Source organism: Suricata suricatta, chromosome X (assembly GCF_006229205.1).
Source record: "Suricata suricatta isolate VVHF042 chromosome X, meerkat_22Aug2017_6uvM2_HiC, whole genome shotgun sequence".
Lineage (NCBI taxonomy): Eukaryota > Metazoa > Chordata > Mammalia > Carnivora > Herpestidae > Suricata > Suricata suricatta.
Genome location: NC_043717.1, coordinates 37,209,613 through 37,234,612, shown reverse-complemented (window position 1 = coordinate 37,234,612; position 25,000 = coordinate 37,209,613). Strand labels below are relative to the sequence as shown.

General features: G+C 36.4%; 1 protein-coding gene across 8 annotated transcripts in view; it reads right to left on the bottom strand.

The window, feature by feature from the left end:
- KDM6A (lysine demethylase 6A) overlaps nucleotides 1–25,000 on the bottom strand; it is a 206,489-nt gene that overhangs the window by 43,513 nt on the left and 137,976 nt on the right. For 2 of the 8 annotated variants that reach the window (XM_029930769.1, XM_029930768.1), the window contains 9 exons: nucleotides 17,821–17,914; nucleotides 15,000–15,126; nucleotides 9,124–9,222; nucleotides 8,772–8,991; nucleotides 8,076–8,210; nucleotides 7,474–7,629; nucleotides 6,818–6,913; nucleotides 5,755–5,856; nucleotides 4,702–5,097 (listed from right to left, as the gene is read on the bottom strand). In XM_029930769.1, coding sequence (XP_029786629.1) covers nucleotides 4,702–5,097; nucleotides 5,755–5,856; nucleotides 6,818–6,913; nucleotides 7,474–7,629; nucleotides 8,076–8,210; nucleotides 8,772–8,991; nucleotides 9,124–9,222; nucleotides 15,000–15,126; nucleotides 17,821–17,914 — 1,425 coding nt within the window. The remainder of the gene's footprint in view (nucleotides 1–4,701; nucleotides 5,098–5,754; nucleotides 5,857–6,817; nucleotides 6,914–7,473; nucleotides 7,630–8,075; nucleotides 8,211–8,771; nucleotides 8,992–9,123; nucleotides 9,223–14,999; nucleotides 15,127–17,820; nucleotides 17,915–25,000) is intronic. The other 6 variants (XM_029930770.1, XM_029930771.1, XM_029930772.1 and 3 more) reach the window with 6 other exon arrangements.

The window sequence follows — 25,000 nt, the reverse complement described above, 5'->3', positions numbered from 1 at the left end:
ACAGTAATTTAGTCATTTCCAAACTGTAATTTCAGAACATCAGAAAGAGTAACTTGTGTGGGATTTACAGATTATCGTAATTATATATTAACACTGTTAAATTTATATTCCCAATAACAAATGGACCCCTCTACCCCCAGCAAGAATTTTAGGACTGGTGCACTTTGAGTTGAAAATTATTTCAGCAGCAAGGTTAGAAGCCTTTTTGACTTTAGGTGAAATTTAATTAGTAATAAGCTACAATGGAGTAACAACTTAGCTGATGACAAGATATTTATATACTAAAGGCTGCATTTAATAATCTAGTTAAAACCAGCAAGCATATCCCTAAAACCAGATTCTAAAACTAAAAATCTTAAATGGTGTATTTCTATTCAAGAAACGTATCTACCAAAAAAAACTGGATACATGAGAAGTTGATACATATCAACTGAGCATGCAAAGGAATGCAATCTGGTTTTAAATGCTTAAATAGACAACTAAAACGTCAACAATAGCAGTTAAAAGATAAAATCTCTAAGTTAGATGAACACTTTTCATAAAATAAAATACTATAATATTATAAGCATGTCAGTACTGAAAATATTATCCAAGAAATAGTCTGGGTGGCTGAGTCAAAATTTCATCTATTGTCAAAGATTTACTCAGAAGATAATCATTTAACAAGTTATACTGATTACAGTATGAAGATCATTAAAAATTTTAAAAACCACTTTATTACATCATCTCTATCTGCAAATCAAATATATATTAGGTTATAAATTCTTTAGAGTACCTGCTGAACAATCACCTACAACTCCTATAATTTTACTTTCATATCTTAAGTGGTACCTTTGAAAAAACTCTTCACAACTGTAATGTAAATGAGTACGGATCTCTGTGTCCTCTGTCATCAAAAGCTGAAAGGTAGATATACCATACAAGTCTATCAATGGTTTCGGTTTCGTTACAAGTTGAGAAATTTCATTACAACTGGAGAAAAATATTTGAAAAGGTTTATGGAAGACAGTATTGAAAAAGCCTCTTTAATTCTATTAATACCAGAGACAGAATTCCCCACCTACAGTGATCATGCAGCAACCTCATTTGGGAAACCTCTGACCTAGAATCAGTTCAACATTTTTTGGACAACTTTCCCCAATTGCATTATCTAAATTATAAAACTTCTACAGACACTGGCCTTGAGGAGCCTATGAAACAAAGGCTGGGGCTCTCTACCAGTCGGTATTCAGTCGTGTACAAAGGTTCATAGCCTGCAAACCGAAGGCTCTTTCATTGGAATTATGTTTTGAAAAGACTAAATTCCCAAACTAGAGTTGAGAGTATTTAACTGAAAATCTCAAAACTAAGCAAACCAGGAATTAGACGTACTAAAGAACAACAGAATCCTAAGTTACAATCCTAACAAAGGTTCCCATTTATTAACTGCCAATTGTACCTCAGCGCTACAAGCATCCTAACAAAAATCTCAGGTTCTCCTTCTAACAGTCCTTTAATATTCAAAGACCCAGAACCCCCCCAAATCCCACCCTCTCACCTACTCTTAACAATTCTCTCCGCTTTCTCCCGTGTTAATTTCTCTCCCTCTACTGAACCCTGCCCATGAGCTTCCACCCACCTTCAATTTCTAATTTCTCCCATCTTAAATTTAAAACAAAAAACAACTCTTAATCCCACTTCCCCTTCACTACTACCTATTTCTCTCTTTCCTTTTTATGTCATGGTCTATGGGGATGGCGCCCCAGCACTGTGCAGTGCACAGCCCACACAACTTTAAAGTGCCTGTGCTGGGACTGTCTACATCTATCGCTTTCGAGTTCTCTCTTTCCATTTATGTTGAAGCCAACCCCAATTAGGCTTTTGCCCCCACTAGTCCATGGAAATGTCAGCAAGTATTTTCTATCAAGTGCCACATAGCACGTCTTTTAGGCTTTGTGAGCCATATAGTCTCTGTCACACACTTTTTCTTTTTGCATGCAAAAACCATTCTTCGTTTGTGGGCTGTAAAAACAAAAACAAGTGGCGCCTGGGTGGCTCAGTCGGTTAAGCATCCGGCTTCAGCTCAGGTCATGATCTCACAGTCTGAGAGCTCAAGCCCTGCATCGGGCTGTGTGCTGACAGCTCAGAGCCTGGAGCCTGCTTCGGATTCTGTCTCCCTCTCTCTCTGTTCCTCCCCTGCTCGCACTCTGTCTCTTTCTCAAAAATAAAATAAAAACATAAAAAACAAAATTAAAATAAAAAACAATAAGAAAAACTAGGTCATGGTTGTGGAGTGGATTAGCCTGTGCCCCTTAGTTTCCTGGCCCCGGCAATGTCATCAAATACCTCAGGTGGCCAATTCCCAACCCTTACCTTACTAGACCTACGAAGCACTGTTTGATTTACACTCTGATCATGCTTTCCTCCTTGACAGACTTTCTTCACTTGGATTCCAGGACATCACTCACATCCTCCTGGATCTCCTACTACCTCACAGGTCACTCCTCTTCTAGCCTTCTTTGCTAGTTCTTCAATTTCCTAGCCTATTACACTGTAATGCCCCAAGGCTCCCGGTCTTTAGTTCTCTCCTCCATCTACTCACACCCCATGGGGATCTCACCGAGATTCCTCCGTCCCTGGAGTTGGGCCAGGCTAGCTTCAATCCCCGCTCTTACGCCCCACTCTACCAGCTAATCCTACCAGTTCTACCTTCCAAATGAACCCAAAAGCTGACCACTTCTAATGCTGCCATTCTGGGCCCAGTTACCACCATCCCTTAACCTGGATTACAGTAATAATCTCCAAATTGGTCACATCGTTTCTACTTTTGCCTCCTTTATTCTATCCACAGAGTAAGAGAGCAGACCTAGTTAAAACCTAAGTCAGATCACGCTATTCCTCCATTCAAAACCCCCCTACAGTTTCCCACTTAATGCACAATAAAATCCAATACCCTTACAATGGCCTACAAGGCTGAACATGACTTAGCCAGCCTGTTTCCAGCTGGACCAATTTACCTCCCTTCTCGCTCTTGGCTCAAGCTGCTCAGCCATCCTTGCCACCCTGACTTACCTCAAAAAATGTAAAACACACTCCTACCTACTTTACGGCCTATTGCTCCTTGCCACTCCTGGGACTTGGAATGCTCTTACCACAAATATCTCCAAGGCTCACTTCGTAACTCTTTCAGGTCTTCATTCAAATGTCATCTTCCAGTGAAGCCTTCCCTGACCTCCTGATCTATAACTGTGAATCCTCTACCACCAATCTCTAGGTTCCCTTTCTAATACATTTTTTCAGAGAACTAATCATATCATTACCTAATATTCTCTATATAATGCTTATTTGCTTACTGTCTTTTTACCTGCAAGAATTAAGGTATTTTTGTCTGTGGGTGTATCCCCAGAACCTCAAATAGGACATGGACATAATAGGTGCTCAACATTTAAGAATAAATCAAACTATTAATCATTCTAGAAGAGATGGTCCCGCCAAGAATAGTACTTCAAGAATAAACTTAAAAGTCTTTGAAAAAAGAAGTTATCTTGGTTTTACCAACAATATAAGTCTAACCAGCAATAACTCAAATATTTCTTACTAACAAAAGTACAAATAATTTGGCAATGTGTGTTGGCAACATTTTTTTAGATGCTTACTTGTTGACCCTTCAGTTCCATTTTGAAACACACCCTCCATGGAAACAATCCAAAATACAGGAAAAATGATGTGCATAAATATTTAGAAGTTAAAACTTAGAAATTCTATGTCTAACAGTGAAATGAGTGAAATACAGCACATATCTTTGACAGAAATAATGTTCATGAAATCCATTACTATGTTTTTAAAACTTCAGAGGCTCTACTTTGCCTTCAAGACAAATTAGGCGGGGCGCCTGGGTGGCTCAGTTGGTCTGACTTTGGCTCAGGTCATAATCTCATGGCTCATGGGTTTGAGCCCTGCATCAGGCTCTGTGCTGAAAGCTCAGAGCCAGGAGCCTGCTTAGGATTCTGTCTCTGTTTCTGCCCCTCCCCTAACTCATGGCCTGTCTCTCTCTCTCTCTCTCTCTCTCTCTCTCTCAAAAACAGACATTAAAAAAAAAAAAAAAAGACAAATTAGGCAACTTTCTCTACATGTATTTCACCATTCCCTCTTCATAATCTATACTCTAGGCACACTTTACCACCCCTCTTCCCTTTCAAATTCTTCAATTTCTAGAAACTCTAACCTCTAGATACTCTGACAGTGACAGCACTTTTCACCACTCTCACTTCAGAGTGATTTATGGTGCCTGTTTCTTTAATAGTCTTTTTCTCTCACCACAGTAAATACCTAAAACGGATTAGCATAAGCACCTGATCTTAGGTAGGCAGTACATGTAGAAATGAACTAAGCAAACAGTAAGTTTTGGGGGTCTGTATGATCTTTTTTGTCTATCCTTCAGAAATTTCCAATATATCGTGGTGTGTGGGTGTGGGTGTGTGTGTGTGCGCGCGCACGCGCATGCACATGCGTGCATGCACGTAGAATTTTATAATAGAAAAGAGAATATGTTCATGTGTGTATATATATTGGGAGTCAAAATATAGCTAATAACATTAGAGGGCTATAAAATGCTTATGAAAATAGTTCCTCAAACTTTGATTTTTCTCTCAAAATGCATAAAACCAAAAAGATGATAACTAATATGGGAGAAACCAAGGAAGCAGCTGGTTCTTCTATTACCTGAGTGGAGTTAGATAGTTGGTTTTTCCACGGCTCCTCTGCGCTGCTGGTCAGGTTTGTGCGGTTATGAGGTAGAGTGAGTGCGTTTCGCTGCAGGTAAGGCACGTTTCCATTACTTCCACTTCCTGTTATGTGATTATTGCCTATCAATATAGTGTCTGTACTCCCCAGCGTTCTTGATGTGCTACAGGGGACATGTCCTGTAGAAAAGGGTCCATTGGCCAAAGGCTGCCCAGGGCAGGCAGGGCGGACTCCAGGCTGAGAGACGCTAGGCACTCTGGTCAGAGCAAGCTGTGGCTGCTGGCCAGAGACGGAGTTTGTAGGCAGTGATGAGTCAGCTGTTGGCCCGTTAGGAATTCCAGTAGATCGTACCTGTGCAACTCCTGTTTGTCTCATCTATCAAAAAGCAAATGAAAAATAAATGCTCCTTGTGTGGGCCAGAAGGTAGAGAACCAAAATACAAAGGTGTATAACCAGGTAATCTCTGATTTTACCCTAACATTTCATTTCTCCAAGCTGAAAAATATATACGTTTTTAAAAACAAGAAACTGTGTTTGTTCATATTTAGATTAGCTTCCTCAGAAAGCAGAAATCTGTTTTAAGAGACATCCCTTTAGTAATGACAAAAGAAAGCAGCTGAAAATTAAGAAAACTGCGGATTTATAGGTCTTTTCCCCCATCACAAAATAGGGGCTCTCCAATTTTCATTCTATTACACTTCTATTCCAGATCCTCCAGATTCAGCGAGTCCTGAAGAACCCCATCTCGGTTTAGGACAGCTTGTTTAAGCATTAAACCCTCAGAACAGAGGCAAAACAGCATGTAAATAAATAACAAAAGACCAAGTCTTGTGCTCAGAATTAAATTTATAGCTGTTTTTTTTCCCTAAAACTCTCTGTTCATTATTAGTATTTTAAGAAGCAGATTACTAAATTCCACCAAATACTGGTAGAAAGAAGCAGGCATGCCCAGGCTCTAAAATGATGTTTCAGTAGTCAATAAAAGTACTCAAAATGCTAACAAATCTTAGGGGGAAAAAATGCTATACACACTTGGTGTTGCTGCATTAAGACAAACTGACTTTCCAGCTGTTCCAGCATCAGTTTCTGTGCTGGATTTAAGTTATTTCTATTTGCACGGAGCTGTTCCAAGTGCTAGAAGAAGAAGAAAGGAGAATACAGTCAAAGACATATCTAAGAAACCAGCTCAAGCTCACTATTCTAAGGAACCTTGTCCTGAAATGACTGGACCAACTTGGAGCCACTATCTAGTCAAAGATGATGGATTCCTGACCAAGAGCAACTAACTAACCCTGAGATGAAGTCCTTTAAGAAGTTTGAGAAATTAAGAAATAAACATTCATTGGAAGAGGTTTACTGTAATGTGATATTTGAGAAAAATGGGCATAACATTTTACTCACTAATACTCTATTTTCCAATATTCACACAGAAAGTTCTTTAAGCCAGAAATGCATTATGACAAGTACACTCAAAGCATCATTGTGTGGAATAGGAAAAGTGTCAAGACGGCCTGATTATCCAAAATCAGGGCTCTGCTTAAGGTGTGCATCTACATCAAGAACTATACTGTGGCCATAAAAGAACAAAGAAGCTCTTTACATCCCAACAAGGAAAGGCCTACGTAATACATTCTTAACAGCCAATATATGGAACATTCTGCCATTTGTACACAAAAGGAGAAAACAAGTAACGTGAGAGAAGGAGGATGCACATTGGCTTCCTGTACAGGCCTGACATATCTCAGAAAAGACAGGTAAACTGGTAACCCTGGCTGGCTGTTAGAAGAACTAAGTGGGAAGGAGCGGGAGCTAAAAGCTAAGCGGGTAGGGATTTACTCTGTGGAGCCTATAACCATCCGGAGGCAGTGCGAACTATGTGAACGTCGCCTGTTTAAAAAATAAAACCAAAAATAGATGAAAACCAGGAACTAATTATCCCATTACTCTGATAAATGTGGGTTCGTTTTACTTGTGTGCGTTTGATTGGATTTACTGCCGCTCAAGTTTAAGAATTAATACTTAAAAATTTAAAGCTTACTTCTTCTACTCCTTTTCAAGAGGAAAAACAATCTGTCAGAAGTGCTATCTTACATACCTGTAATTTCTGTGGTGTCAAACACCACGAATGAGCTTGTTGCTGTACTGGAGGATGTGACACTGCATGGCCACTACTCCAATTATCAGAAGTATTCTGAGGAAGATTGATAAAAGAAAATTAAAGGATATTTGGTTAAATCCACAGAGTTAACAATAATGACTAATGAAGGCCAAATGACTATGAATTGGAATATTTACATATAAAAAATGTTATGACATTAAATTCTTTTAAAAATAATTTTACATGCATAATAAAGTTGGGAAATCATAAATTTAAAAAAATATTGATTCTTTCATCAGCCACCCAAAAAGGCCCACCCCTAAACTATGGCCCAAATGGCTAACCTAAACACCACACTGTCCACTAGATCCAACAATAAATTTATCTCAATGTCAGTTGAAAGTGATGATGAAAAGTGTGTTGAGATTTGAACGGCAGGGAGATGAGTAAAATGATTTGATGAATGCAAATTGATCCCTACTTTCTGTATTTAATATGATGCTAAGAATTTGGGATGGAAAACCTCAAACCTTTCACTCTTTTGATGTCCACAGATTTAAAATACAGGACAGGAAATATTCAAACTGCACAAGTTCAGGGCAGTTGGGAGATTCCTTTTTGATTGGGATTTTCTATTTCTCTAAAATATATACCTTTGTTGGACTAGATGTTCTTTTCCTCTTGGCAGGACTGGACAGGTCATCTACTTGGCTAGAAGGAATCATGTGTAGTGGCAAGGATTGCTGTGAAATTGGTGTTTGACTGAGGCCTAATACAGGTTCAGTATTTGGATGATGAGGTTTACATGCCTAAGAATCACAGAAGGAAGACAAAAATAGGGTTCTATATATTCTTAGTTCATTCCTTCAAATTATAAAACTTTACAAACTGCATACTTTTCAAAGCTATGTGGACATCGCTGATGGCAATTATTGAAAATCAAAATCAAATGAATCATCAATGGAGGAATGTGTACCTTCCTTTGAAAAAATGCTTTCAAATTAAACCACTGCAGCATTATTTAAAGAAATCGTCTTCAAAATCATGAAAATGCACAAAGGTTCTAAATTGGCACCCCAAAATTTCTTCCCGTATCAGAGGGAGTTTTATTTCGATCTAGATTCCCTTCGCAATGAAATCCAAAGGCTTTGTCATTAATCACAGGCTCCTGTACTTAGTAAAATACGCTTGACCACTACAGATTGAAAAGAACCCTTAAAGCTGGGCACCTGCAGAACATAACCCAACTTCTCACCTGCTGTGCTGTGTTCATGGCACCCTGCCTGGAGGTAAGCTCTGCGGGGATTGGTAGGCTCCACGCCTCCTCAATACTAGGAAGTAATTTAGTTTTATTCTGTAGACTACCTTGTGGAAGGTTACACAACTGAGCCTAGGAAAAATTATGTAAAAAGCAAATTTAACACAAGCCTACTTGAGTAAGAGCAAGTCCACTAAATCTTCCTAAATGCTATAACTAATTGTTTTTTAAAGAAAATAGATTCTTAATTTGGGGTTTCAGAAAGATACTACGTATAAAGAGGGTAACCGGAATATAGACCTTTGTGAGAATTCAAACAAAGCTGAGCTCTGTTTTCAAAGTTCTCATAGCTGTCTTCGCATGAAACTCCGAGCAAGAGTGAAAGACAGTGTTTGTGTTCTTTTCTCTAAAATGCTATGACAACTTAAAAATGTAGACAGTACGTAGAAAAAAATTATGTAAATTAATATACATCAACAGTAAATGTGCAAAAAGAGCATCTTTTAAATACTGCATATCTTACTTAAAATGAAAAGTAAAATAATATTACAAGCTATGGTATGTTTACAAAATATGGAAACAAATTATAGACAGCAAAACACAACTAGACAAACTTTCCAGCCACCCACCACCTGCCTGAGTGTCATGGGGAAACATGTGCCTTTAAACAACTATTTTTTTTTAAAGTTTTACCTGTAAATACTTAATTCGTGCTGCAAGTGCAGAGGTATTACTACAACTTTTGCTTCTGGTTGCATTTAAGTAGCATTTAATGGCATCCTGAGGCTGGTTGCAGGATTCATAGAGTGTGCCTAGGTCCATCCAGGCTGCAGCATGGCCATGGTCCAACTGTACAGCACAAATATATGCCTGTAAAGCATCCATAGGCTGATTCTGCTGCTGATACAGCACGCTAGAAAGAGAAATTAAGGGGAAAAAACAAGGTCAACTAAGAAGAACGACTCAGCTTCACTAAGTATATCATATGTGATATGCAACTGTCATGTATCAAGTGTAATACCATTAGTTTTACATAACGTCTTACCCTATTGAACACCATGTATCTGCACTTGCTTCTGATTTATCAATAGACTGCCTGTAAGATATAAAGGCATCCTGAACTTTCCCAATACTTGAATAGCACCTGAGAGGGGAGGGAAAAAAAATCCAGACAATTCCATTAATGCTGATTAATTCATCTGCTGAAAAATGGATTACATATATCAAAGTAAATTAAAAATCTAAATGAGCTAACATACTTCTGTGAATGTGTGTATATATATATATATCTGTATATATAATTATAATGTACATTATAATTAACCATTCAGTAAACTATACAAAAGCATGCTGCATTAATGAATATTAAAAAAACTAAAGGCCATATTACTTCAATATTATATTGAGAACTGAAAGTGTATACACACACACGCACGCACTTGCCATTCCACTTATATAGCCTGATTTTACATAGCTTGATCTATTTATAGAGCTTACATACAGTAAGAATATAGACTTAAAAACCAAGAAAACCATTCTATTTTGGTTAAGACTTGATGAATCAGATTTTAATTCTCCTCTCCTAAATAATAACCACGAGGTCAACCATTCTGTAATTTGTAAACAAAAAAACCACTACGACACAGGTAATATCAAGCTAACTATCAAAAACAGTATAATAAGGTGGGTGAGATATTTCATGACATGTAAGGATAGCAAAGTCTGATTAAAGTTTCAAGGACCTGGGTTTTTTTTTATGTTTATTATTATTATTATTATTATTATTATTATTATTTTGAGAGAGAGACAGAGACAGAGCCTGAGAAGGGGAGGGGGAGAGAAAGAGGGAGACATAGAATCCAAAGCAGGCTCCAGGCCCTGAGCTGTCAGCATAGAGCCCCATGCGGGGCTCAAACTCATGGACTATGAGTTCATGACCTGAGCTGAAGTTGGATGCTTAACTGACTGAGGAACTCAGGCATATACCCGCTTTATTCTTAATTTTTTTAAAACGTTTATTTTTTTTTGAGAGAAAGAGGAACCTGTTATCTTCTTAATGCAGATATACCTGATGGATACACAGAACAGCAGCTGAAATTACAAATACAGAAATTATCTTCTTAGTGCTTGGCGTGAAGGAAAAAAGAAGAAACGAAACCCAGTCCCTGTCTTCAAGGAGCTTACAATTTAGTTGAAAACTGAAGACACATTACAAATATCAAGATGCCATATCAAATGTCTGGCACAGACAATAACTGGTCTGAGAATTTAGGGTAGAAGACATCACAGTACATACTACAGGATTTAGGAAAAGCGAGAAAGGAAGGATAACACTAAGGAATTCGAGGTATAGAGGCATATTGTTTAGATCAGTGATTCCCAATTATCAGCTAGTATATAACAATTTGGCCACGAAAATAAAATAGACACACAGCAACATACACTTACATATATAAATTTTACATTAAACCTAATTAATACTTATACTGTAACTGACTTATTTTGAAACACTACTGGCTGACTAAACGGCAAAAAAAAAAAAAAATCTTAAATGTGTTTACTTGCCTAAATATTTAGATCCTCATAATTATTCTTTGAAATTTTACTGATTCGTGTAATCTAAAATCTGGGAACCCCTGATTCAGACAGAGAAGATGAAAGAGGGCGTTTCAAAATGTGTTTGAACAGTATGAGCAAAACTTAATGTATATAAGACAGCACAAAGAGTAGAGAATTATGAATCCAGCCCAAGGTTACCCTGAAGTTTTTGTTCATCTTACAAGGGAAATGGCACCATGAAAGCACTTTATAGGAATATTAATCTGCTAGCAATGTGTAGGGATAAACTGAAAGAAAAATAAATTATAGACAGTAAAATAGAAGGCAGCTATATTCACTGGATTGCAACAGGCCAAAATTGGGGTGAAAATGAAAACAGAAAGAAAGAAAAAGAAAGGAGAAATAATAAACCAAAAGACACATAAGGACTCTGTGATTAACTGATTAGATATTCATGAGGGGATAGCAGGGGGTTATAACTTAGTTTTTAAGCCTGATCAAAGAGAGTTAAAAAAGAAATGGTGACATCATTGGCAAAAAATAAAAGGAGAAGTACTGGTTTGTAAAAGAATATGATGAATGAGCTTTGGTTTTTCTTTTAATGTTTTTATTTATTTTTGAGAGAGAAAGAGACAGCGTGAGCAGGGGAAGGTCAGAGAGAGAGGGAAACACAGCTCCAGAGACAGGCTCCAGGCTGAGCTGTCAGCACAGAGCCCAATGCGGGGCTCGAACCCACGAACTGTGAGATCATGACCTGAGCTGAAGCCGGACGCTTAACCGACTAAGCCACCCAGGTGCCCCGAATGAGCTTTGAAATATGCTTACTTTGACGTGAGATGAGAACACTAAAATGGATAACGTTAGGTAAAGAATAGGAAATATGGTCCTGAAATTTAATACCTTGAAATGTAGAAATCTAGATTTGGAATTCATCCATATAGAAGAGAGGGTTTAAGAATATAGGACACCTACAAGGGAGAGGTAAAAATAAGCCTAAGGAATCGCTAATCTTGTGGATTGGGCAATAAGAAATGCCCGTGACTGAGACAGAGAAGACAATGTCAGAGAGCACCTGCAAACCTTTACAAAGTTTGTTAGTAACTTTGGGGGAAGTCACTAACAATGCCAAGTAGGGGCAGATACCACAAAGAAAGGGAATGTTTAACAGATAGTAGAAAACACGTTCTGTTTGTTGTTGTTAATTCAAAGCCAAATCTCAGGATTTATAGACAAATTTACCTAACCACTGAGAGGAATAAGCAGTAATTCCCAAAACCAATGTTTTCACATTCCATTCCTACAAAGTGAAAGTAGGAAACCAATGTGCCCAAATACAGATGTCCCAGTCCAACCACCAACCACTTTTCCTCTAATAAAACTTAACTAAGCTCTCTTGAGCTAGCCTTGTGTCTTTGAAAAGGCAATGAGTGAACCTAGGCTCTAGTTCCTGTTCTAATTTAGTTACCTGGGTGACAGTAACCTTAGATAAACCATTTCACTCCTCTGAACTCACTTTCTCCATCTGTAAAATAACAGGGTTTACAGAGTGAAGCAGGTGGCCTCCCTGATCCGTCCTAGCTCTACCATTCTATAGTTCTGTGATACTACCAATGATTAGTACTACTGTAAGAGCATTACCACGTCACGCCTTTATTATGATATACACATGCCAAATAACATCTTCAACAGACTGAATGTGAAGATAAGTAATAAAAAGCTTTAGAAATACTAGGGTCATCAAATCCCAAAGTTGCTTGCTGACACTTGGGGTCTTCATTCAGAGCTTTAGTAACTTTATAAAAAAATTTTTTTTAATATTTATTCATTTATGAGAGAGAGAGAGAGAAAGAGAGAGAGAGAGAGATGGAGTGCAAGTCGGGGAGGGGCAGATAGGGAGACACAGAATCTGAAGCCAGCTCCATGCTCTTGCTCTGAGTTGTCAGCATAGAGCCCATCTGGGGCTTGAACCCATGAACCACGAGATCATGACCTGAGCTGAAGTCGGACGCTTAACCAACTGAGCCACCCAGGCACCCCAGAGCTTTAAGAACTCCTAAATAAATTTACTTATAAAAATTTTCTCACAACAAAACAGATTGGAAGCAACACATTAGAAGGCGGTGAAAGGAGGTCACAAAAAGTAAATATCCAAAATAGTCTAAAATAATTGTCGAATTATTAAGAATAAAAAATAATGAACATCGGGCACCCGGTGGCGCAGTTGTTAAGCATCTGACCTCACAGTTCATGAGCACGAGCTCCGCTTCAGGTAAGCCCCATTTTTCTCTCTCTCTCTGCCCCTCCTGGAATACTCTTTTTCTCTCTGCCCCTCACTCGCACCCTCTTTCTCTCTAAACAAATAAACACACAAACAAATGACACCTAACATGATAATCTTGGACCCCAAAACAAGTTCAACTGTGCTAGGTATCCTTTATTTGAGAAATAAGTAAAGTGTGTTGTATATTTGGAAATTTTTACCTGAAAAGATTCAAAGAAAAGCATCTCAGTGGCTTAAAATGTAAAATCAGTGAATTAAAAAACAAAACAAAAAAACCTCCTGTGGAATACTGCTCACTGAGGTGAAAATTACAGCATTATTAAAGTAGTGATCTTACATGTTTAAATGCCTAAAAATTTTTTTTAAAGGAAGACATCAACAATATTGTATCATATTAAACTACTATTTTTTATCTTAGGTCAACAGGAAAATAACTGCTAGTACACATGCCTTTTAATCTTTATGAGAAGAAATTTCCCTATGTAAACGCTAACACGAGACAGACTAGGCAGTCCCTACTTCCCTGTACTGGCTCTCCTCTCCAGTCCGTGGATGAAGCACCCCACTGTGCAACACTAAACAGTGGGGCTAGCTTGAAAAGCAAATGGTGTTCTTTAGTTCACTTATTCCATTTACTGAACAGCCACTTTGCTAGGCGACAAAATACAAAGATGTTAATTTCCAGTCTCTGCCCCCAAATATCTTCAGTGAAAGAGAAAGACAAAGTTTGGACTCTCAAGCTTTACTAGTGAGGAACCCAAGATAGATGATTTTGTAGGACTTGGAAGGTATTAGAAAATTTCTGCTAAAAATAGGTACTTTCCCTGCTAACTCTTGTTGTACATAATTAATGACTAATCAAACATCTTTTTAAAAAAACTTAGTATTACTTCATCTCATACAAACACACTTTGCTAAAGGAAAAATGAAACCAAACAAAATACTAAAACTTAATGGGATTACATGGCAGATTCATTCAAAGATTTTAAAATTATAACAAAATAGGATAATTTCAAAAGGAATCATAAAATTGAAAACTTTCAGGGTAAGAAGACATCTAACAGATAATCTGTAACGAGGGTTTCTTAACCTCAGCATTACCGACATTTTGGGTCAGGTAATCTTTTGTCGTAGAGGCTGTCCCACTAGATTGCTTGCAGCCCTCCCCACGGTTGTGATATAACCAAGTGTCTCCAGACATTATAAAATGTCCCCGTGGGACAAAATAGCCCCTAGTGAAAACCACTGAATATAATTCTCTTATTTAAAAGGTTAAAAGAAATCTGAAGCATCAAAAAGTTTAACTGTATCATCCATGATTCTACAAACAGTAGCCTAGCCAAGACCTGAATTCAAGTCTCCCACTGCTAGTACATTGATCTTCCCGCCATACCGCAAAAGCTAGCACCAGTTAGGAACCAAAATAAAATCTAATAATGGTCCAAAAATATAGCCTATCACATACATATACAGAAGGTGTATTTCAGACAACCAGTGAGCACAATTTAGGCATTTCAAATACAGAGAAAAGTTTACAGACTTGCAGAACACTATTTTCATTATATGTCACTTCTTTCCAACCAATCCAATAATAAATAATGTATCCACTTTCTCACTGTGAGATTTCAAGTAGAACTGATTTGAGACCTATTAATCAAATATGTCCATTCTAATGTATATGTCATTAATCAAAATTACAAATAGCAAGGTTCCATTGGCTACTGGCGCTCACCAGGCAAAATGAAAAATTAATTCTGTTCTGTTTAACAGATAAATTAAAAAGAAATACCAGAAATCAGAAGGAAAGGCATTTCAGTACTAGAATGAAGAATTACTATCTGATAAGTCTTTTGAAAAACCAGCAATAATTCAAGTTAAATGAAAATCCAACAAACAAAATAAGAAATTTCCTGGCAGAGCAGATTATTCTGAAAAAACGGTTACATTCAGAAACTTTAATGTTCCAGAAATCTTTGTGATAATATATTTAAAAAGGTAAATATATAAACAAACATTTCAGTTCATAATTCCAATCTCCTAGCTGGAATACACAAAAGCAAAATGTGTCTGATAAGTCTCACCTTCCGAGGAAATACCAGGACTGGCCAGAATTAGGATCCGCTTCCAAGGACTTTTGGAGATACTGAATAGCATAGCTTTCCTTGGTGGCTTTATCTCCCAGAAGATCCACAGTGTGATGCATCCAACCTACAGTAAATGATTAACAATATTTACCTAAATGACTTAGTTGTTCTTCAGTTTTTAAGAACACCAAGCAGAAAACACATTAGTAAAAATATTCTTTTTGTGTTTCAGTCAATTTATTCATTTAGTTTGGCATACACAATCCCCAAAATTTAGAACTGCCAATACTGACCATAAGGAAGTCTGTTTCTCACGGGAGGTACAGTCAAACCTATAAAGAACTTTATTCCAGAGAAACCAAAACGATTTTAAGCACTGACTTAACACTTTGATTACGAACTACAGTTCCTCTTTTCTAATTTTAGTATTTGAAAAAATTCCAAGTTATGAAACAAAGAATATAAAAATGTTCAATCTTATTCACTGCTCCATGTAAACTTTTATGTGCATTTTAAGACTCTCCAAGACAGTCTATTAACCCATTGTTTATTTCCACGAGTAAATATAAGACTATTTAATCAATGATAGCTCAGAGTACAACACACACATATAACCCTACCTCACTGGGAATGGCCACATATATTAACTTACCTAAATTAAAAACTGTAAAGTATTTGAAAATTATTTAAAAATAAAACCCAAGTTTAAGTATATTCATATGGTACAAATAAGAATGGTATAAAATGGGTACTACAAATGTTTAATAAATTTAGACAGTGCATAATCTCAAAAAGTTGAATATATAGAAGCAGAGAGTAGAATGATGGTTACCAGGAATGGGGAGGTAGAAGGAATGGGGAGAAACTGGTCCAAGGGTACAAGTTACAGTTATATAGGATGAGTAAATCTAGAGAGTAATGCAGAATGACTATAGTTAATAAAACTATTAACAGAAATTTGCTAAGAGAGTCGGTTTTAGGCACTCCCAGCACACACAAATAGTAACTATGTGAGGAGATGGATTATGTTGATTAGCTTGACAATAATAGTCATTTCATGATGTATACCAAAACATGTTGTACACCTTAAATATGCACAATGTTATTAAATAAATAAACAAATAAATAGCTATGTAAGCAATCAAAAGACTAGATCATGTAATACTGTAGTCTAAAACCTTTAAGACAACACAGGACTAATTTAGTTTAATTAGCTGGGGAAATCATACTTCAGCTGTGGATCATTTCAAGTGCATAAAATCAGCTTTGTTCTTTGTGTATAGTCCGTATTTTATATAACAAATAAGGACCCTTATTTTCTGACATTATAGTTGTGCTCCAAAATATATTTCAAGGAGATGATTACATTACTATGTTTTATGGAAATACATGTCAATAACACATTTACATTTATTTATTCATCTGTTCCTCTCATCTCCTGCTATTACTAGTAAGAATGAAACTTGGAGAAACAAGCTCTAAAAGGAGTTGCTTAAGCAGTAGTGACAAGCAAGTAGGAAGGATTGATACACAGGCATAAATTAGACTTAATTAGAAGTGTTTTTCCTTTCAAAAGCAAGAAAAGTTTATTATACGTCTATAGTTTGATATATGGTAAACCAATGCCATGGAGGACAAGTGATTCAGACATAACTGAACCAAAACTATTTCAATCTCTCTCTTAAATTTAAAAGGTGTATGCATTTTTACTATTGACACATTCCTCACTGCAGCTAAAATGCACAAAAACTATAAATAGTGTGGATTAAAAAAACAGTTCATATTCAAATATTAGCTGAACGAGTAAGCGGTCTTATGCTAAAGGCATGACTTTGTTCTTTTAACTTAGGAACTGACGCAAAATCTTTCTTTACTATACTAATAAACTTGTTTTAATTTGAAGATATAGATTCACACTACTCAAACACTATCTGTAAATTTATTAAAAACAAAGTTTCAAATACCTCTATAATTCTTACAAGTATGGATAACTCAAGTAAAATTCTAACCAGAGATTAAATTTAAAACAAACCTAAATACAAAAGCTTTATATTAAGGTAATGTGTTTATTTTATGTAATTAATCATGTGATCCATATCAATATCATGAAAATCAGTGATAAAATCTAGGCTTAAATAATTTTAAAATTAGGTAAAAATAGTCACATTATAAAAACACTCATATTACTACAATGCTCGTTAAAAATTAAGAATTATTTATCCAGACCAAAAACAAATAAACAAAAGCGGGGGGGGGAGGGGAGCGCAAATACCAAATACAGATAAGAAACATGACTCAATAACTAAGCAACAAAATTACATGTGGAGAACTCAATCACTATCTTCTTGGTCAGAGTGACACATTACATCCAAATGGCTACATTTCTTCAACATTAGAAAAGAATCACATATGTACAAAAACTATACCATTAGATGTTGCACAACTTTTAGATGAAATGTTTTAGTTAATGTTATTGACAGGGCTAAGAAAGCAAGCTCACCAACCACTAAGTGACTTTAGACAAATCACTTAACTTCATTCAGTGCTAAGCATATCTGGCACAAAGGAAGTATTCAATACCCCTCACCCATGGGTTAAGTACTAGAGAGTAATTCGAAGAAATTAAAAGCACTAGCTGCACTGAAGAATGCGTGAGATGGACAATGCTTGGCTGAAAGGGGAATCATGCTGGGTCCAGATTAATTCTACTATCTCTGGATAAAGGAAAGAAAGAGAATAGAATACATGAGCCACAGAGCTGCCATCTCTGACATGTAAAAATCATAGAGAGAAATATGTACAGTACACTATTACATACCTAACTGTTGTAAGACAGTTGCCTTTACTTGTGCGGAAAGGTTTTCCGTCTGCAAAAGTTGTTCATAAGCTTCCTTTGCAGAATGATACTTCCTCTAAAAATCAGAAAAAAGGGATTCAAAGAAAAATAAAAGCATTATCTTTAAAGAATTTGCTCATATCTTAAGATTTACTATATAATACTGATACTTTAGCATATTTCTTAAGCCACCTGAAAGAAAGAAAGGCTAGTCCCATTACTGAGTGTTCCTTTAACACCAGAGAGTTGTGTACAGGCCAGGTTTGAGAGTAATTAACACCAGTATAATATTCAATATGATAAAGTATTAAGATAGGCCGTTTTAAGAATCAGCCAAATCTCAATTGTTAAAATAATCTCAACTTATTTAATAACAATTAATTTCAACTTTATCTAGGAGCACTGATGAATCTAGAGAAGGATCCTACCTCCAAGTGCATGATCTACCTAGAAACACCAAGTTCTTAAGCAACTTAATAAAAATAGAGCATATGCCAAAAATGCTTTAAAAAAATCTAAGTGCCAAAGCAGTTAAAATTTAAGTTGAAAGGATAGTTACTGGTATATAGCCTATAAAAAAACTTATAATATGTATGATTTTAAAGATACCAAACCTCTCATAGTCTAACAATGTTCACAACATTTAAGGTTCCACTGGCAAATTTCTAAATAAAACCATTTATGCACAGTCCTGTCCTCAAAAAGTACGAGTGTGCCCGAAACCCATTACTGCTTCTGTCATCAAGCTTAAGACAACTCCTCCAATAAAAAATGGGAGGGAGGAAAAAAGGGATAAGTCAACAAAAGAGAATCTCATAAATACTACCTTTAAAACATACTCAGCAGAACAATGGACGAAAGTCGCTTTTATTCATTATCAGCAATAGTACATAGCTGCCTGAGCAAACATATTCTTGTCAACAACAACAACAACAAAAAGAAGAGAGGTAGAAATACAAAAGTAGCTGTACAAGCCTCAGGCAAATCACTTAAAGATCAACATCCATAAAACAGAGTTAATACCCAATCTTTCTATCTGGAGTTGTTCTAAGGATCAAATGAGATAAGCAAAGAACTACAGAAACAAATAAGGAACTACATGAGTATGGTATGTCAACACAGGAAAGATCTGAAAGAATTGGCCACTGAGATTAAGAGAAGTTATTACATAAATTTTTATTCATCCATTAAATTAGTTCCCCCTAAATATTAATCTGATCTCAAAATTTCATTTACACAATTAATATAAGGACGAAGGTATTCAGCTCAATTCCTTCAAATGGTATGCAAAAACATACTTCCAAGCACTAATAACAACAAAAACAACCATGACATTGCTGAAAAATTGGTTGCATCATATTGAGAAACAAAGTTGGATTTCTATCTCCTATCATAAACTGGCAGAGAAATATATGAGAGAAAAAAATGTAGGAAAATATTTCCTTGAGACTGTAAAGAACTTATCTGACATCATAAGGAAAACTAAAGATTTGATTTGAACCACATAGCAGAAAATCAGGCAATGGACACAGAAACCAACACAGAAAAGGTGAAAAACATGTGAACAAGTGTGCATCTGTAGAAATGCAAGTTTAAATGAGATACCAACATCAGATTGGCAAACACAAGAAAAGTTAGGTAAATCCAAAGTTGGGTGGGTGGGTGGGTGGGTGTGTGTGTGTGTGTGCGCGCGCGCCCTTCGTGCTGGAAGCGGATTCATGCATGAAACTGGTTGTGCAAATAGGTATGCAAATACACTACAATCCAGTAAGCTTACTCTTGGGCCAAAGATCCCAAAGAAATCTTCCCATAGGTAATGTTCTAAATGGTACTGCTTCATAGTATCAGAAATTGAGGGACAACCTAGGTCCAGGTCACCAGTGAGTAAAAACATAAAATATGAAGGATGCTTACACTAGAACATTAAGTAGCAATTACATATGGCATATGAAAAGCAAGAGGAGTTTATCTTTAAAGATGTTTTAGTAAAGTCTTGCCTCTGGTTATGTTGGAGTAGCTCTTCCACAGACAGCTTTAAGTTCTGGATAAAATATAAAAGTCAACTATCAGAAACCCTAGAGAGAAACCAAAATAAGGCTGAAACCAGAGAAGTTAACACTTAGAAAAAGGGCATGGCACTGGATGAGTACCAGGATTTCCATCGGAAGGCAGGCCCCAACTGGTGCCCTGGCTAGAACTTAAAAAGAAATCAGCAATCTTACTAGTCTAACAATCAGAGGAGACACGTTGAAGCTATCACAAAAGTGGGAATTGAGAGAGAAATCCCAGGAAGGAAGAGAGTGAAAGAAAGAGAACACCAAAGTCTGCAGTTAAACTCTGCCTCAATCTGTTGTTGACTGCTGAATATGCATGAACACAGCAGATGTGGAACAGCCTGAAAGAACTAGAGATTTCAGCCACTGTCCACTACAGGCATGACCAAGTGCAGAGTATGATTTGAGCAAGATTAACTGGCTAATATAAAACAAAAAACACCAATTTTCAGAAAAATATAACAAACTCACTCCACAATGTATTATTCGTGATATCCAGGATAAAATTACCACACTTATGAAGAATCAGGAAAATTTTTATCCATGTTCAAAAGAATTTTTCAAAAGAAAAATTACTGAAAACCAGCCATGACATTACTCAGATGATGAAATTTGCAAATAATTTTAAAGCCGCTATTTTAACAATACTCACAGACAATAAGGAAAATATAACCAATAATGCATGAATAGGCAGGAAATTAGAGCACAGAAAAAAAAACAAAAAGAAATCCTAAAATTGAAAAACATCTGAAATTTAAAAAAAAAAAATCACTGGATAGATTGAATTGATTGGAGACTTTAAAGGCCACCTAAAGTTACATGAGGCAATAATAATAGATCGTCTGCCATACATGTAATTGGAGTTCAAGAAGGAGAGAGGACTAGGGCAGAATAGATACAATATAATGGCTGAGAGCTTTCCAGAACTGCTGAGAGGCATCAACTACTATATCCAAAAGACTAAGAAAACCACAAGTAGTATAAATAAGAAAAGAAAAAAATCCCTGGGCTTCTTATAAATAAGAAAATTCACAGTCAAATTTTTAAAAATCAAATGGAAAGAAAACTTTGAAAACAGCCAGAGAAAAACAATAAAATGCAAAAGATACAACAAAAATGACAGCCAAATTAAATATAATGAACTAGACATTCCAAACAAACATGTCCAGAAAAGATTTAGAAAAGAGCCAAAAATATACTATTAAGAGATGGACTTTACATATAAAGACGCAAGAAGGTTGAAATAAAAGGATGAAAAAGATACCATGCAAACACTAAGCATTAGAAAGCTGAAGTGATGAATTCAAAGCAGATTAAAGTAGGCTTCAAGGCAGATTATTACCAGAGATAAGTTCATAATGATAAAGGACTAATCCATCAAGATGACATAAAGAAAAGAGCATCAAAATACATGAAAAGACTGACAGACTTAAAAATAAAATACTACTGATTATATAATTTATTCCAATTTCACCAACTTTCCCATTACTGTCTTTGGTCCATGATACAATCCAAATCCAAGATTCCATACTATGTTCAGGTAGCATGTCTCCTTACTTTCCTCCGATCTGGGACAGATCCTCCATTTTTTATTTTCAGTACTTGACACAAAAAGGTACTGGCTAGTTACTCTAAAGAATGTCCCATTGAAATCAGTTAAGTACCTTGTGAAGAGATAGTCATCATTCCTCATCCATTAATTAACTGAAATTCTACAATAAGAAGTGTCCCAGGGCACCTGGGTGGCTCAGTGGGTTAAGTGTCGGACTTCAGCTCAGGTCATGATCTTGTGGTTCATGAGTTCGAGCCCCATATCAAGCTCTGTGCTGACAGCTCACAGCCTGGAGCCTTCTTTGGATTCTGTGTCTCCCTCTCTCTCTTCCCCTCCCCCTCTGATGCCTTCTCTCTCTCTCTCTCTCTCTCTCTCAAAAAGAAACATTAAAAAAAAAAGTGCCCCCCTTTTCCCATTTTCAACTTATATTCATTTATAAATGAATATAAATAAAATCAAATATGAACATAAATTCATTTATATTCACTTACATTTATATAGAATTATTCATTTCAGCATGAACTATTTTATTCTGTATCCTGTTATTATAATTGGTTTATGAACTTGTGTCACATCTGCTGATTAGGAACCCCAGTCTCTTAGGTTGACTTCTATGTTCTTTCCACACGGCCCCATCATTTTTTGAGCACTTCCTTACTTTTTGGCACCATTAAACTTTCTAGAGCTCATCTTGTAATTTCTTTGCCTAAACCCTGGAATCACCTACTTCTCTCCAAGAAGCCCTGGTTTCTTTCATTTAAGAATAGTATTTAGAAACAAAGATCTAGGTACTAATATAGTCACACTTTCTGAGATGGGTCATTACTTCCAGGCTCCCCAAGCAAGCAGAGCTAGAGAATATACTTATGTACACACACGCGCGCCTGTATTTCTATCCAACTATCTATACTCAAAAGTAACCATATATTCACACTGATGAGTCCGATTACAACCCAACACCAGAGTTCACTCTTGCCTTTCCTTTCCTTATTTGCAAGTTCTGACAGTGAAAAACCTAGCTCTCATTATCCACAGTACATTTACTTATTTGCTTATTCCTAATATTTACATAAAATTGTTACAGAACTCCCAATCCATACCACTGTGAGAAAGTAATTGTAGTATGAGATTTGTTTACAGTTCTTGTCTCTAGCTTTACACTACAGTCAAAATACTATTCTCTGAAGTTACTTACGTTAGTTCTTTTCATCTCCACCCCCTTCACTAAACTTCTATTATTCATTAGTTTTATTTCTTCCTGCCTTCATTCTATTTTGGGCTAACTCACATCTGGTTGGTCTCAATTATTCAACTAACTGTGGGGTATGAGAAACATCACCAGGTTCTAAGACTTAGAGCTATATAAAAAGCATATACTTGAGAAGTTCCACTTCCTCATCTCTACTACCCCATTCACAACCACTTCCAGTAGGTAACCAATCTCATGTGTTTCTCGTTTATTCATTCAGCATTACTTTAGCACAAAGGGCACACATATTCTTCGCTTTACCTATGTGTATTTTCTTTCACAAAGGGTTGGACGTTATACTCTTTTACACTTTTCATTTTTTCCCACATTGTAGTATATTCTGGAAATCACTCCACGCAGTTCTTCCTGATACTTTTCTACATGCAACTCCACTACCTGAATGTACCAAAGATTACACAAGCATTCTCCTATGAATGGATATCTGAGTTGTTTCTAGTATTTTGTAATTAAAAACAACACTCCAATAAATATCCTTGTGCCCATATATTTTCAAAGTTTTGGAGGCATATTTTAAAGGTAAGATTCCTAGATGTGAGGCTGTTTAGTCAAAAAGTGCATACACAGCTTTGTTAGATTGCCAAATTCTGTTCCAGATGGGTCCTACCACTTTGTATTATCACAATGCATTAAGAGTGCCTGCTTCCCTACAGCCACTTACAACAATTTTTGCCAATCTGATATGTGAGAATTATATTTCAGTGTTGCTTTAATTTGCATTTCTCTGAGTGAATCTGACCACTTTTCCATATGTTTAGCGGCCTTGTTATAGATTTTTCTGTGAAATGTCTGTTCATGTCTTTTTTCCCATTTTCCTATTGGGTTTTCATTCTTTTGTTCTTCCAATTTTAAGTCTGTTATATACTAGGAGTATTAGCCCTCTGTCCATGGCATATATTGCAAACATTCTCTCCTAGTTTCTAAGTGTCCTTTGAATTTATGAAACTTTTTTTGTCGTGCAGAAATTATTTTTATATTGTTCAAACTGGCTCAAAATTTAGAGAAAACGAAAAAAGATGGCCATACTTAGAAAGCCTTTTCCAAAAACAAGGTTGAAGGACAGTTCACGTTTACTTCTAGTACTTACTTGTACAAAATTTTTTACATTTGACCCTAATTCTAGTTTCTTTTTTTGAATAGCTTGAGTAATGGGTCTAATTTTATATTTTTACAAATGGCTACCTAGTTGTCCCTGAACCATTTATGAATAAACCTACCATAGGCCCAGAAATTTAAGGTATTACCTTTCTCAAACACTTGATTTCTCTATGTACCTGGATGTATTCCGGTTCTTTCTACGATATTTCGCTAGTCTATTTACATGCTGGTACTGCACTTTGAATTACATAAGCTTTACTGTATATCTTACTGTCCAGCAGAGTTAGTATAACCTGTACAATTTCTCTGTAGTGTTCTCTTTGCTATTCTAGCATATTATCAACATACCTAAGTCCTTAAAAGCTTGTTAGTATTTTTTATTAATGTTGTGTTACGTTTATCAAGTAACACATGAAGAATCAACACCTTTATACTGTTGAGTCATAGTATGCCTTTTATTTTATATATAGTTTATTTATTTTTGAGACAGAGACAGAGTACGAGTGGGGGAGGGGCAGAGAGAGAGGGAGACACAGAATGTGAAGCAGGCTTCAGGCTCTGAGCTGTCAGCACAGAACCTGGTGCAGGACTCAAACTCACAAACCACGAGATCATAACCTGAGCCAAAGCCAGATGCTTAACCAACTGAGCCACCCAGGCACCCCATAGTATGTCTTTTAAGTTTATTGTTAAATATTTAATTACTTTGCTGATACTCAAGTGGGAATTTTTTCTAACATTATGCTAATTATTGTTGTTGAAGGTTATTCATTTCTCTATGTTAATTTGTGTCTCTAATTGATTTTTCTTGTCTAATTGCACTAGCTAATACCTATAGTACAATAATGAGGAGTAACAGAGATGGTAGGAATCTTTGCCTTGTTTCTAATTTTTGTGAAAATGTCTCTAGTGTTTCCCTGAAGTAAGATACTAATTTGGGTACTAAAATACATGAATTTTCCCATGATAAAAAAGTAACCCTCTGGGGCACCTGGGTGGCTCAATCGGCTGAGCATCCGACTTGAGCTCACGTCATGATCTCACACTCTGTGAGTTCGAGCCCTGCGTTGGGCTCGGTGCTGACAGCTCAGAGCCTGGAGCCTGCTTCGGATTCTGTGTCTCCCTCGCTCTGCCCCTTCCTCCTCCTAACTCTCTGTCTCTCTCCAGCTCTCAAGAAATGAACATTAAAAA